The sequence below is a fragment of the Knufia obscura genome (genome assembly GCF_036327395.1).
Source record: "Knufia obscura strain CCFEE 5817 isolate CBS 148926 chromosome Unknown scaffold_6, whole genome shotgun sequence".
Lineage (NCBI taxonomy): Eukaryota > Fungi > Ascomycota > Eurotiomycetes > Chaetothyriales > Trichomeriaceae > Knufia > Knufia obscura.
The window spans coordinates 715,382-728,902 of NW_027042692.1; the positions used below are offsets into that span (position 1 = coordinate 715,382).

General features: G+C 51.3%; 8 protein-coding genes across 8 annotated transcripts; 5 read left to right on the plus strand and 3 right to left on the minus strand.

Annotated features, from left to right (window-relative positions):
- Positions 1-963: 963 nt before the first annotated feature.
- Positions 964-1,674, minus strand: PMZ80_005757 (uncharacterized protein; the record flags this gene model as incomplete). The annotated part of the gene is made up of 1 exon (XM_064874174.1): positions 964-1,674. One exon carries the CDS (start codon positions 1,672-1,674, stop codon positions 964-966), a length of 711 nt encoding a protein of 236 aa, XP_064729896.1.
- Positions 1,675-3,502: 1,828 nt separating this feature from the next.
- PMZ80_005758 (uncharacterized protein) lies at positions 3,503-4,591 on the plus strand (the record flags this gene model as incomplete). The annotated part of the gene is made up of 1 exon (XM_064874175.1): positions 3,503-4,591. The coding sequence occupies one exon, from the start codon at positions 3,503-3,505 to the stop codon at positions 4,589-4,591; it is 1,089 nt and encodes a 362-aa protein (XP_064729897.1).
- Positions 4,592-4,633: 42 nt separating this feature from the next.
- Positions 4,634-4,948, plus strand: PMZ80_005759 (uncharacterized protein; the record flags this gene model as incomplete). The annotated part of the gene is made up of 1 exon (XM_064874176.1): positions 4,634-4,948. One exon carries the CDS (start codon positions 4,634-4,636, stop codon positions 4,946-4,948), a length of 315 nt encoding a protein of 104 aa, XP_064729898.1.
- A 474-nt stretch (positions 4,949-5,422) lies between these two features.
- PMZ80_005760 (uncharacterized protein) lies at positions 5,423-5,710 on the minus strand (the record flags this gene model as incomplete). The annotated part of the gene is made up of 1 exon (XM_064874177.1): positions 5,423-5,710. One exon carries the CDS (start codon positions 5,708-5,710, stop codon positions 5,423-5,425), a length of 288 nt encoding a protein of 95 aa, XP_064729899.1.
- Positions 5,711-5,856: 146 nt separating this feature from the next.
- PMZ80_005761 (uncharacterized protein) lies at positions 5,857-6,167 on the minus strand (the record flags this gene model as incomplete). The annotated part of the gene is made up of 2 exons (XM_064874178.1): positions 5,857-6,002; positions 6,062-6,167. 2 exons carry the CDS (start codon positions 6,165-6,167, stop codon positions 5,857-5,859), a joined length of 252 nt encoding a protein of 83 aa, XP_064729900.1.
- Positions 6,168-7,546: 1,379 nt separating this feature from the next.
- On the plus strand, positions 7,547-8,560 carry PMZ80_005762 (uncharacterized protein; the record flags this gene model as incomplete). The annotated part of the gene is made up of 1 exon (XM_064874179.1): positions 7,547-8,560. The coding sequence occupies one exon, from the start codon at positions 7,547-7,549 to the stop codon at positions 8,558-8,560; it is 1,014 nt and encodes a 337-aa protein (XP_064729901.1).
- Positions 8,561-9,103: 543 nt separating this feature from the next.
- PMZ80_005763 (uncharacterized protein) lies at positions 9,104-10,686 on the plus strand (the record flags this gene model as incomplete). The annotated part of the gene is made up of 2 exons (XM_064874180.1): positions 9,104-9,374; positions 10,058-10,686. 2 exons carry the CDS (start codon positions 9,104-9,106, stop codon positions 10,684-10,686), a joined length of 900 nt encoding a protein of 299 aa, XP_064729902.1.
- Positions 10,687-10,937: 251 nt separating this feature from the next.
- STP22 (Suppressor protein stp22 of temperature-sensitive alpha-factor receptor and arginine permease) lies at positions 10,938-12,750 on the plus strand (the record flags this gene model as incomplete). The annotated part of the gene is made up of 4 exons (XM_064874181.1): positions 10,938-10,991; positions 11,036-11,123; positions 11,186-11,427; positions 11,473-12,750. 4 exons carry the CDS (start codon positions 10,938-10,940, stop codon positions 12,748-12,750), a joined length of 1,662 nt encoding a protein of 553 aa, XP_064729903.1.
- Positions 12,751-13,521: the final 771 nt, after the last annotated feature.

The window sequence follows — 13,521 nt, forward strand, 5'->3', positions numbered from 1 at the left end:
CCAGGCGGTTGATCTTGGGGAAGATGTTGTCGAAGAGGGGATCGCCTAGTTTGAACCGCATTGGCCAGCAATTGCAGCTTATCATTTGGAATGATGCTTCGGTCAAGGAAAACGACGAGGCCTCGGCGTTGACTTGCTTGCAGGTGAGTAGGATGTTTAATGCCCGGTCTTGGTGTGGTGGTGGACGCCGATAGGCACAGAGATGGCTTCGTCGACATTTGTGCATGGTACGAGGTTTGTGGATGTGGACTTTTGTCGAGCGAAAGCGCGCTATGTATACCAATTCACGGATCTCGGCGGGGATGGCGATGAGCCATTGTTTTGCCATTGTGTGTATATTAAAGTCTTGATGGATGTCGAATGGTAGCCGAATGGAAGTCGATAGCTGTCTGTTGTTGGTGTTGAAGTGGTTATTCCGAATTGTGGTCTGATGTTGGAATAAGAGACAAGACAGCAGCAATGCTCTGTATATACTTGCGAAGCCATGCTAACGCCTCGTGACGTGATCGACTTGCACTTCTTGAGGCTGGGAATGACTCTCGCCGTCGCTAAGCGACTGAGCACGCCTGCTTGGAGTGGAATACTTTCGCATTTGCCATTTGTTCTTTCATAGATTCTTCGATTGCGTTTGCAGAAAATGTTCATTCAGCGCTTCTTTGTGTCCTCAACACTTAGCTTGACTTGTGCAAGGCAATCAGTACTCGCATGCTGCTCTGTCCTACGGAGGATTGCCAGTCCGCTTTCGAGAGCACCAAGAATTGTCATAGCCGAAGATCTCAAACTGACACGGATTGATACCCGTGACCTCCTCGCCCCACCACAACCATAGTTTTTGTCCCAAGCAGCCCACATCTGTCGGTCTGTGTTACTGTTGACGGCAATTCGCTAATGTGCAAGAATCATGTCTTCTTGCACTTCTCCACATGCTGTTCGAACCGCTGTTTCCTACAACCCCTTCTGTGGCTAGGCATCATACCCTCGCACGTGTTTTTCGTATCTCTTCTGCCAGAGTAGACGGAGGTCGTTACTCAACTTCCTCCACTCTTCATCGATTCTGTCCTGAAGTTGTTCTGGGTCGGGATAACCCACTTCGAACCACGGCCGCATGTGGTTTGTGAAAAGCTCGTATGGCGACGTTGAGTTTATGTTTAGACCACGTAGCAGTCGAGCAGTATCTTCATCCGAAGTTTCATCCTGGTTCTTGGCGGAAGTGCTAGGCGTGGTTATGACTGTTGATGTAGGTTCGGATGTAGGTTCGGGTTCCTCCTCAATAGTCGGCAAGGAGACATGAGCTCGTCGTTCATGCGAGGTTGCCAGGTCGGCAAAGGTGCGGCCATCGACATGAGTGTTCCATTGCCCAACGGGAGGAGATTCTAAATCAGACCAGCCAGCGTGCTCGAGTGTCTCGCTTGGCGCCCAATCCATCAATCGGTCCGGAGATAATGGTGCTCGTCGTTTTCGATGGGGTAATCCGTATTTTCGTCTGACCTCTTCGGTCGTCAGTCTCGGACGAGCAGTCTTGTACTTCTCGACTCGCGTGCTTCGAATAGCGCCTAGTTTTTCCATTCGTCGTCGCTTTTCGGTATTTTGCTCCTGGCTGTCTGTCGGCGCGGTGTAACCTTCGATTGGGACCACTCGGCCCATCCCTGCAGAAGTCTTCGTCGAGTCAGCCATGGCATATGCAGTGGCTCAGAGTATTATTGGTCGAACTCAATTTGGAAGGTTTGTTGTAGGTCTGAGCATTTGACGCAGAAGCTGTGGAAGATCATGGGAATAGGCGTAGGAAGGTCGGAAAAATAGCGAAAGGTGCTAAGTGTCAGTCTGTGTTTGTCAATAACAGTGTCAGTGTGCCGTGTCGTGTTAGTGACGCGATCAGCAAGTAAATTTATTTAGCAAACCAAGATCCAGCTATTGAAGTAAGCTGTTGGCTGACTTCGATATCCTGAACTTTGACTTCGTTCCTTAGCTGTTCGGAGAGGACTTGACGATGCCTTGAAGCGTAGGGCGAACCTGTCCGATCCGGACCCGGTCAGCCATTCGCCGGGCCAGAGCGCGGGACAACCATCTCCGAGCACCCAGCTGGACCCAGTCCTTGATGCACAGGGGCCACGTAGAAGACACCACGTGAAAGTCAGTATGACCGGTGGTCAAAGTGCTCAGTGGCGGTGTTTTCACATCGCGGTGATAACGCTGACGGCGGTATATTCCTGCTGGTGAGCTTGCACACTAGGGGAGACACATAGTGAATGCTAGGTTTCCGGACGCGTCCGAGATGATCGGTATTCGTGGATCTGAACAACAATCGTATGGAAGGCAACAACTCGGGCAAACGGTGGACTGGTGTCCTTCTCATGATCATGATTGCTTCATGGAACGGCGCTGGTCAAAGTCCTGTTGGTCAGGGACAACGTGCTGCATACACTTATCTGCGTCAATGCAATATAGCTTGCGGCAAGACAGGTCATGGATGAGGAGGCATTGGAACTCCGCAAACCTCACATTACAAAACCACGACTCGATAGTCCTCTCTTGCTGCTGGCAACACCATGATCTGGTGCGCATGAGTGCTACCAGGAGCTGCTGTCCCAGCACCCTCATGGTAATAAATGCGCTAGCGAGAAATTGGTGAGGAAGGCAAGAAAGAGGACGAGTGAATCGCATCACGTAGTGGGCCGCTAAGTCATGATGTGCCGGAGTATCGCCGCCCCTTTTCACGAGTCACGTGCTGAACCTGACCTCCGGGTACGGGATTGCACGTGCCTCACCTCATCGTCCGTCCATGCCGTCAGTACAACCCGAGCTCTTGCAGAACCGGCCATGGCTCGAAGATGATGAATGTCGGATGCGTTCTCTCGCATCCACAGCCTGAGCACGTGCGAAAGTCGATGCACTCGAGTAGGGTCCGAGGCCGTTGAGCTTATGCTGCTTCCTGTTACATCTGGGTATTGACGATCATCGATGTTGCGCCGCCTGTTCGAGAGTATTACTACTAAGTCTAATCATCCGCCTCTGGACAGACACTACTATGCTGCTTGGAAGCCCTTGAGTCTGAGGACTCAGCACGGAGAGCATGCCATCGCGACTCGCCAATAATAGTCTCATGCCACATCACGAATCTTCACACATATATGCCGCTTTCCGCGCAACTCAATCAGTATCTAGCAATACACTACTGCAGGTGAACCCGCTATCGGCCCCTCGGGCTACGGCGGAACGCAGCTCCGGTAGCCTTGCCCGAGTGAAGGTAATGCCTTTGTTTGCACTGTCCTTTGACTACATTGTCACTCGTTGTCTTGCACTTTCCCCAACCAAGCTAGACTCAAACAGTCACAGCATCGTATCTGCCTGACCCGCATAGTCGAGGAAAGGCCATGGACATGTATCTAGCATCCGTGTTACATCTGTTCCACTCAACTCTACTATTAACCCAAAACACCTAACCTTCTTGACGTCATCTTCACAACTAATCCCACTATTATCTGGTCTTTCAACATCATCGAACATGGCTCCAGTCCGGGACAGAAAGAATCGCACCAAGTCCAAAGGTGGACGCACTCTACCAGCGAGCGGCCATGCCATCTTGCACAAAGTCCAAGGTGGTCGTCTGGGCCGCGCAACACTAGCCAGTCGCAGAAATGCTCCTGCCAAGAAGACCGCCGCAGAGCTTGATGCCGACATGGACAAGTACTGGAAAGGGGACACCCAAGAAAAGGAGCTGTTTCCGACCCTTCTCAACGACGCGCCACGGCAACCAAAGTCCTTATCCAAAGCAAACCAGAACAATGCAGGCAAAGAATTACTCCCAGGTCTTCTCCAGTCCAACCATAACAAGCCACTGAGGAAAGTCGCGCCGAGGAAGCGTCGCAAAGCAAGCGGCAAAACAGCATACTTCCAGAGCGTCAACAAGAGGCAGGCTCATATCCATCGAGTCAAAGACCGCATCACCAAACGAATGCTCGCCCTCCGCACCAACCCCAACGAAGCACCCGCCGAAGATCTCCGCAACGAGACAACAGTATCTTACGTCTCCGGACGCCTCGACGACCAACCCACCGAAGGCCCCTCAAAGCTCAACTTCAGCATCAGCTGCGGCTTCTGGAGCTACACCCCCACCTTCTCACCCTCCAAAGTCTTCACATTCTCCCTCGAGAAATTCAGCAGCCCAAGCCACGTGCAGAAAGCGCTACTCAACACAATCGACAACCAGACAGCCGCTAAGGAAGTCGGCATAGACCTCCTCTCCTCCTCTATCGCCATTATAGGCTACGAAGTCCTCTTCCCCAAAGGCTACCGCTACAACTCAGTCAACCACTTCGACATCAAGAACATCGACCCCATCACCTATGTCTCCTCCGACACCAAAGTCCTCATCAACACGCCCTGCGCCCTGCGAGAGTTCTTCACTCAAGCCCAACGATACGCATGCGATGTCTTCGACAACGTCTCCATTCCCGTCATAGCTCGCATCGGCCTGACGAGCCCTGATCCTACCTACGGGGGGGTATCAGCGACACAATTCACCCCCACCTGGCGAAGCGACAAGGAGCGGAAATCAGCCGCTGAGGAGAAGCGTCTAGCTCTTGAACAATAGCAGTTTACCGCTGCGACTGAGAAAGCAAAGATCAGGAAGAAGATGGATGCTATTCAAGATGCTGCGGAGCGGGCTGTTCAGAGGAGTCGAGCTGCGGCTGCAGCTGCAGTCGAAGACGACGAGATGGATACGGATGATATCGTTATCAGTAATGATGCGCTGCCAGCACGAGTCGCGAGGACGGAGGTTGAGCCGGAGGTTGAGGAGTTTTTGGTTGATATGGGGTTCGGAGGAGCTTCGGCAGAGGATGAGGAGGAGGAGGAGGAGGAGGAGGAGGAGGAGGAGGAGGAGGAGGAGGAAGATGATGATGGAGAGCTACTTGATGACAAAGATCTCATTCCGATAGACGACATCTAGGCGGAAGAGTGAACGAACACGTTTCGCGGAGAGATGAGACCCTTTGATGATAGTATCTTTGAATCAGCTGCTTTCGCCATAGCGACAGGTAGATCCTAGTTCTAGCTCTACAATGCCTAACACAACTGACGCATTGCACCTGTTCGGCGTCGACCACATGACATGACGGTCTAGGTTGATCGCAGGACAGCAGAGAAAGTTAGTAAGACGTCTTAAACGTTTCGTGCATTGCGAGTTCTTGTCCGTAATCACATCGTTTGAATCTCGTTTTTGATCGACTGTTTTCATGCTTCAACACTGCTCATATTCGTCTCACTGCCGCATGATCTCTGTTGCGTAGTGGACAAGACTTCCATTTGCACCAAACATAACATGCCAAGATAATACTCGACATCGATATGATATCCGATAAGACCATCGCTACCTCATTGGCTTTTGTGCTTCCAAGTATCACGTGACCACTCGTCAACAACATCACTGGGACACATATTCTCGCAGCTTTCTCTTCTTCGATCCCATGGGAACCTCTCTCCTAATCTCAGCCTCCAATCTCTTGATCTCTCCCAAGGCCTCATCAAAACATACCCATGCAAATAGTGCCTCTGTCCGCGCGTACTCTAGCTCATCCTCGATTGTGGCAGCGTGGGACTTTGCTTCCGAGAGCCTACCCTTCAAGCTTTTGACTCTCGCTTCGAGCGCAGCGGCAGTTTGAGCGCGGCATTTGCCTTTGTGCAGGATCTCGTACTCCTCGTCTGTGCTCATGTCGTCGACGTAGGTTGCGGGCGTGCTGGCTGGATTGTTGTTGTGGAGTCATCGTGAGCAACAGGGGATTGAGCATCAGTGGTCGTGGTATAGAACTCGTCTGGTGCATAGATATCGTCGAGTTGACTTCGTCTTGAACTTCGTCCTCAGTTGCGATTTCTTCCTTCGAGGTGGTGGGCCTCAGGCGTTTCTGCGGCGGTAGCATTGGACGTCTTTTCTGCGACGTTGACAATTGCCGCTTCTGCGGCTTGCTCTACGGCTGGATCTGGTGCTGTCTCCTCTGCGACGCCATCTGAGTATCATGTTAGTACGATGGGCATGCGTGACTCGATGTCGCATATGTCGACAGACGTTCTCCCTCGACTACTTCTGCTTTCTGCTGCTTCTCCTGGTTGTAGTTGTCAGTGCGAGGCTTGCGCCACTCATCGCGCGGGGGTGGGTCAGTGGACCGGTCCATAATGTGTAGTGTTCAATACGTGTACGAAGAGTTGGGAACCTGAAGTGGGAATTCGCGTTGCTCGCGTGAGATGAATTGAGAAGGATGACATGATGAACGAGACAATATAACGTTGGCTTGGCAGATATTGTTCACTTGTAACACTCATGGAGTGAAAGCTGGACAGAAAAGTTTCCAGTTTTTACTGCCTCAAATGCATATAGGCACTGATACTTGTCACTGCGGTGATCGAACGGCTACATAGACGAGTAGCTTATCGCATTACCGGATGCAACGGCCGTCAGAGCGACTCTATGCCTCGTGGCAAATTGAACCGTAATTGCAAGGTGCGGGAATCGACGCTCGACAAGGCGATCTGCTTCCACTATGTTCGCCGTATGTGGCAGAGGAGTAGTCGCTGGAGGCATTGCTCGTACGAGTGATAGACACCCCATAAAGGTTACAGAAACCTCCTGGTGATAGTCAGCAGAAAAGCAAAAGAAAGTGAAATACTATTGATCAGCCGAGGACATGCATGTCTCAAATATTGCAATCCGCACAAATTAACCAAGTTTTGCTACTTATATTTGTTGAGAACATCAAGTATGTTTGGCCGAGTTGTTGCTATCCCCAGTTGCCGCGTTCATTGGTAATTGCTAACAGCTCGGCTATGACCACTTGTTGCTCAAAGCGAATGACAGTACCCCACGGAGGTCGTCACTGGCAGGCTGAGTTGTATTGCGCAACGAAGACATGCTTGGGTTGAGAGCTCGAATAGCCCTCGTGGGAAACTTTCCGCTCTAGTCGTTAGTGCAGTGCCATCTATTGTTCTCTCTCTATACCGTTTCATTGCTGCGTTAATCATCGCTTTCGTTTGTTGTTCCTATGCTTTGCTGTTGTTTTTGGCAGCGTAAGTTCAAAGCGACCAGGACATTAGCACGACAGTCTCTATGTGTTCCCACTGGCTTGTAAAATCAGTTGGAATTTTGCTTAACGGTATGCTGTTTCGAGACTCGAAGATGGGCTCGAAGGAATGCTTCTTTTTCTCTGCTCCTGGTCGCTAACAATACGTGGCGGGCGTACGAGTTGGCAGAACTTCCGCCATCATCTAAGAGGCACGAAGCCTAGAGTACCTTGCGCTATTCTGCGTAATGGCACGGCGTCGATGTTAAGACGGGGAAAAAGAAAGTGAAGTCAGGAGATGTTGAACAGGAGAAATGTCGGACTCGCGTCAGTTCGACGCTAGTGGAAGATCTTCGGCTTTCGGTCCTTCCTGAACCCTACTGCATCATCGCATTGACAGCGTGGAAGGGAAGGCACAATGTGCGACACAACTTGGAGATTAGGCATCAGTAGAGATCCAGTCTACGCTCGCCCTCTTGTCTTGAATACCATACAATATGGAAACAAATTCACGTACCGAGCAGAGGAATGCCATACCGTTCCAGCATGATCCTAACTATCTCGCATTGTCTCGCATGCTCGCCCGATACCAGAACCTGATCCTTCTTACAGCAACACCAGATGAGAAACCCCATACACGGCTGGCGTTATGGCAAAAGAAGGCACAGCAGGAGTTATGGTCTCCACTGCCCTTCCACCGCATGAAATGGCTTCGCAGCATCGAGGGTGCGCGGACATTACTGCTGAAGTTGGAGCAGAGCGCCCAAGCGATCAAAGTCCAGCGTACAAGGAGAGAAGTTGTGAGAGATCTTGCCGAGAAGCGCATGGTCATCAAGCGTCTCCGTAATAGGGTTGAAGAGATTGGAAGAGAAGTCGAGTCTACTGCAACCAATGGGTACCGATCACAATACGAGGACGACGACGAAAGCGAGACCATGTACGATGTGTTGCAGCAAATGCGGAAGACCAAGACTCAAGCGCAGGACGTTGCATCTCAGGACGCTCCAACCAGTTCAGATGCCTTGACAAATGGATCACAACGAGAACACAAACCACCGGAACAGGAAGACAAGACAACGCGAAATCAGCTCTTCGAGTCCAGCTCTACCATGAGACGCAGGCAAGGCAAAGAGGCTGATAATGGCCCCTCGCAGCCTGGTAAGACCTCCGGCTTCTCTAATCTCGGAGAAACAGAGAAGTCTCTGCTCGTGTCGTCCAGAGAACATGAAAACATAACCTCTTCTCTGCTCAGCATGGCTGCTCAGCTCAAACAGCAGGCAAAGCAATTCGACTTTACACTAGATCAAGATAAAGGACTGGTTGACCGCGCACTCGAAGGATTGGATTCGAATGTGGCGGCCATGGGTCTTGCAAGCAAAGGTATGAAGACACTTCAGCGGATGAGTGAAGAGCAAGGCTTTTGGGGGCGGCTCAAACTACAGCTTTTCATCATAGGCATGTGGGTGGGCCTCATACTGCTTGTGTTCGTGATGCCGAAATTACGGTTCTGATCCCGACTGTATGGCTTGGCTGTCCCTTGCTACCGTTGGCACTATTTGTCATACCACGGCTTACATACTCGATTGGCTCGAACAAACGACGGATTGCCAACACAGGCTCCTGGGTCGAGACCAATATCGCTACTTTCCAACGCTTTCTGAAGACAGCAACAGGTGAATTCGACCAGAATACTGCATGCAACCCCTTAGTGGTCTCTCAGCACATCGATTATGCAACTTGACGATCATGATTGGTGGTATCGCGCAGCGTTTGCCGGAAAACTGCCCAGCAATGCGTTGAACTTGTCAGAGGCCTAAGAATGACGAACGGTGAAAAGGTTTGCTCAACATTGTAGTGGTTGTTCGAGTTGAACGGCGTACACATATAAGCGACCGGCATCTGCCCCAGGGACTCTATATCAACAACTCACATCGTGTCGGCAAACCAACTACTCGCCAGCTCGCACGGTAACCCTTCTCTGCCCGTTCGGGCAACAATCTAGCCGATCCTTCCGCCACTGTTCACCATAAACAAGCATACTGCCTGCCTTTACAATGGCGACAAACATTGCTACACCGTACGTTCCGACACCTAGCACTATCACCAACACCCTGGCATCTGCCATGCCGTCTTCATCGTGCATTGGAACATGCAATATCTACAAGTGGGCTGTCGGGATAGAATCATGCATCATTGGTGTCACGATAGTAATATGTCTGATCTTCTTCTACGTCAAGTCCCGTCGATGGAAGGATAAAGGAGCAGCATCGAGGGATGTTGAGGTTGGAGATCTGAAGGAGAAGCTGGAAGAGTCCAGAGCAAATGGTTTCAAGCGTGGCAGATGAGATCTCTCCCGAGTCCGACAACATCTCATCGAATACTCGAGGGACATGGGTCACTGGCCGCAACAACGATGAACGTCCCTAGGCACAGCTTAAGGAACTCTGCTGGCCAGTTCCTTGTCATTGGGCGTCGACAAATAATAGCCAGATGGCACAATCACATTCCATTAATACTTAGCAACACATCCCGACTGGGACGTCTGGTTAGGTCGTCATACCACACAGATTCAGATCGAAGTGTGATCGTTTTCCGAACATCTATGGTGGCCGCTTGAGCGACCCAAATTCATGCTCAACGGCCACCACCTTGAATGTCCTGGAGGTGGCTTGCCTCCCTCAGTCAAAACCAGGTTTGGCTTACAGGACCGTACAGGCACACGCAACAATATCACATTTCCAACGTCACAAGATGGGCACAGACGTCTACATGATGCATCTGATATCTGCCATGTGATTCAGAATCTTGACATCAGGATCGCTCACACCACGTTTCGCTTGTTCTCGTCTGATTCAGCTTGCGATAGACTTTCGGAAATGACATCATCCTACGTCACTTGTCACCCCTCGTGTTTCGTGCTTGCGCGTCGCGAATTCTTTGTTTACGAGCAAGGATTAAATTCATGCTCGATTCTGCCTTTGGTTACTGACTTTACTTACCATAGCAAGAACCAGACCCAACTTCAATCCAACTTATCAAACACCACATTTCTCAAACACTCAAATTTATCCCTACAACGGTCAAGATGTCCTCCAACGACAACACCTCAACCCTCAAATCCTACGTTGACAGCGCAACGGGCGCAGTACAATCTGGCATCGCCAGCATTACAGGTAGCGCCAGCGACCAAGCAAATGCCAACCAATCCAAATCCAAGGCGGATGCCGAGAAAGACCTCTCTCACTCAGCTGCAAAGGCGGGCCCATTTACAGTCTCTTCCACTGGAGCACCCGCCCAAGACAATGCCGACCGAACACAAGGGCAATGGGATCAGACCATGGGTAGTCTGAAGGAGACGACTGGCAACCTAGTCGGTAACGAGAGTCTGAAGCAGCAGGGACGAGACCAAAATCTGCAGGGTCAAGGGCAGGAAGGGAAGGGGCAGATGAGTGATCTTGGTCATGGTGTCGGTGATCGAGTTGGAGGGGCTCTGGGGAGCGCATATGCCAACGTAACGGGCAACAAGACTGCGGAGCAGGCGTATAAGGATCAACATGATGAGGGCAAGACGAGACAGAGGGGTGTTGAGTTGGATCTGCAGAAGCAGGCCGAGGCCGAGAGGGCAGGAAAGCAGTAAGCTGTCACAACATTGCATCTTGGTTAAGAGCACAGCATAAGTCAGAGCAGTAATAGCTCTGGTCCACGATTTTCATAGCTTTCAGATACCCAATTGACGAAAACTTCGACTGAACGTAACTTCTGTGTAGCCATAGTCCGAAAGTGTCATAGTGCTGGCGAGTCAATTGGCGGAAGCCTTAGCTTCAACCTGAATCGTGCCGAATCTGCGGAAAGCACCTCGATTTCATGTCGATGTCCTCTCCTTGAATAATGGCTGCTGTTCCTCAAAAGACCTTGAATTGGCTCTGGGACGTTCTGCGACGGGTAGGTGATGCATGATCCGACAGGATATGTGCTGATGAACACAGGAATACCGAGATCCTCAGCGAACATATTCCGATCTTGCGCAGACATTAGCACTTTACCCAGGCTTTGCGCCCCGGACGGATGTCTACAGTACGTTGGCCCTCTTTCAAGCAAACCGATCTCTTGAGAAACATGCTGACGACTAACCTCAGCATCTGAGAATGGTGTCCCTGCACTCCTACTCTATCTCAACGGCACTCTACCTGTCGACTTTCGAGGAAGTCAGTATCGATTTCCGATAGCGATATGGATACCACACGGATATCCTTATGAGTCGCCCATCATTTATGTTACACCTACCGACGATATGGCCATACGGCCGGGTCAGCATGTGAGCCCATCTGACGGACGGATATACCACCCATACTTAGCAAAATGGAGGGATGAGTGGGAAGTGAGTACTGAACTAGGGTAATTCGAGCAGAGCTGATCTAGACAGAGGTCTACCATATCACAGTTCCTCAAAATACTGGCAGACGTATTTGCTAGGGAGCCGCCGGTCATGTCGAGGCAACATATGCCACAGCAACCTCCGCCACAAGGCCCTTACGACCAGCAACAACCCCCACCACGTCCTCCGCTGCCAGGCGAACAGAGGCCGCCTTCAGCTAAACCTCCTTCGATGGCAAGAGGCCCGCCACCGCCTCCGCCGAAACAAGCTGATCACATGAACGGATCGAGACCACCATCGACAACTCCATTAGAGGCAGCGAGACCTGGTCGATATGATGCCCCTCCTCCATTGCCTGGGCAAATGCCATCACCACGACCTCACTCCATAGCGTCACCACCGCAAGGATATCCGCTTCAGCCTCAATTCCTACCACAAAGGCAAAGTAGCTTACGGCAAAGTTACCCACCACCACAACAAGCTCCCACACCAGCACAATATCAGCAGCAACGGCAGTCTATAGCAGGTCCACCCATGTCGATGCCGCCTCAACATCAGCAAGGACCGCCATATCAGGCGCAGTCGCAGCAATATCCGCAGCAACCTGGCCCTCCTCAACCTCAATCACAATACCATCCTCAGCACCCACAAGGCTATCCACTTCAACAGCCACAACCACAACCACAACAACAATACCAACCCCCACCCCCAAAACCCCAACAGCCAAACATAATGGACGACCCATTCGACGTCTCCCTCCCAACCACCCTCTCAACCCCATCCCACCTCCCCACCCCCACCATTCCACCAAACCCCGAAAAACAACATATCCTCTCAACCCTCCAAACCACCCTCCTCACCACCCTCCATCAACAAATCACCCAATCCACCTCCGCCCTCCCACCCCTCCAATCCCAACACGCCGCCCTAACCCACTCCCACCAAACCCTTCAATCCGAACTCTCACACCTGCAAACTCTCCAATCCCAACTAACATCCAACATCTCCTCTCTAACCGAGACCCTGCAATCCGCGGACCGCACCATCACATCCACGTCTACTTCCAACAACGAGAATAAAATCCCGCCCATCGACGACCTTATCATCCCGCCCACGGTCGTAGCACGGCAGTTATATGAGAATGTGGCGGAGCAAAGGGGGTATGAGAGTGCGATATATGCGCTTACGGAGGGGTTTGTGAGGGGGAGGATTGGGAGTGAGGTTTGGGGGAGGAAGGTGAGGGAGTGTGCTAGGGAGGAGTTTCGGAGGAAGTGGATTGTGCGGCGGGTTGGGAGGGGGATGGGATTGGAGATGGGTGGGCAGTGAGTGGGAGTTGGATGGGATGTTGAAAAGGGCGAGCAGCGTATCGTATGAGGATATGAGGATATGAGGATATGGTGATCTTGTGAACCAGTTTGTGAGTAAGGGCCATAGAAGATATGGGGAATCCAACGTTGTACCAAACAAACAGTTCTAAGGCGTGTCCTTGCATGCTACTTGTTTTGTTGGCATCCTTTCTTCGACTGTGCACACCCACCACTTCTGTGTTTCGTTCCGGGACAGTAAGTGAGATACCGCATGTCTATTCTGCTTACTACCTACCTATTTTCAATGTCCATGCCTTTGGCCTGTATCTGATGGTAAAAGCTACCAGCAGACGTGGAGCAAGTGGAGGGGTAGCAAGGAGAAGAATCCACGGTCCTATGTCAAAGAGCACGGACAAACCCATGGAAGGTGCCATGTACGCGGTGTCGTTGTGACTAGGAGAGCAATGTCGGAGTAAGAGCGGCAGGTGCGTTACAGGGAAGAACTGATGATCTAGCGGCGAGGCTTGGGGGAAGGCACTGTAGTGGGGAGGCATGGTGAGGAAGCAGGTGCTACGATGGGAAGTGCTATGATGGTAGGTGGTAGGATGGAAGGTGGTGCGCGGAGAAGTCGCTGCGAGAGACGAAATTTTCACGACGGAAATGCGGCCGGCTAAAGCGCAATCAGGGCAGCTGCGATCATGACAAGGGGATGCTATCTATATTAGTATGGAAGGTAATAGAGGTACACACACTGAACGCTAGGCTCATATTTTAGGCTTCGACAGTTGTT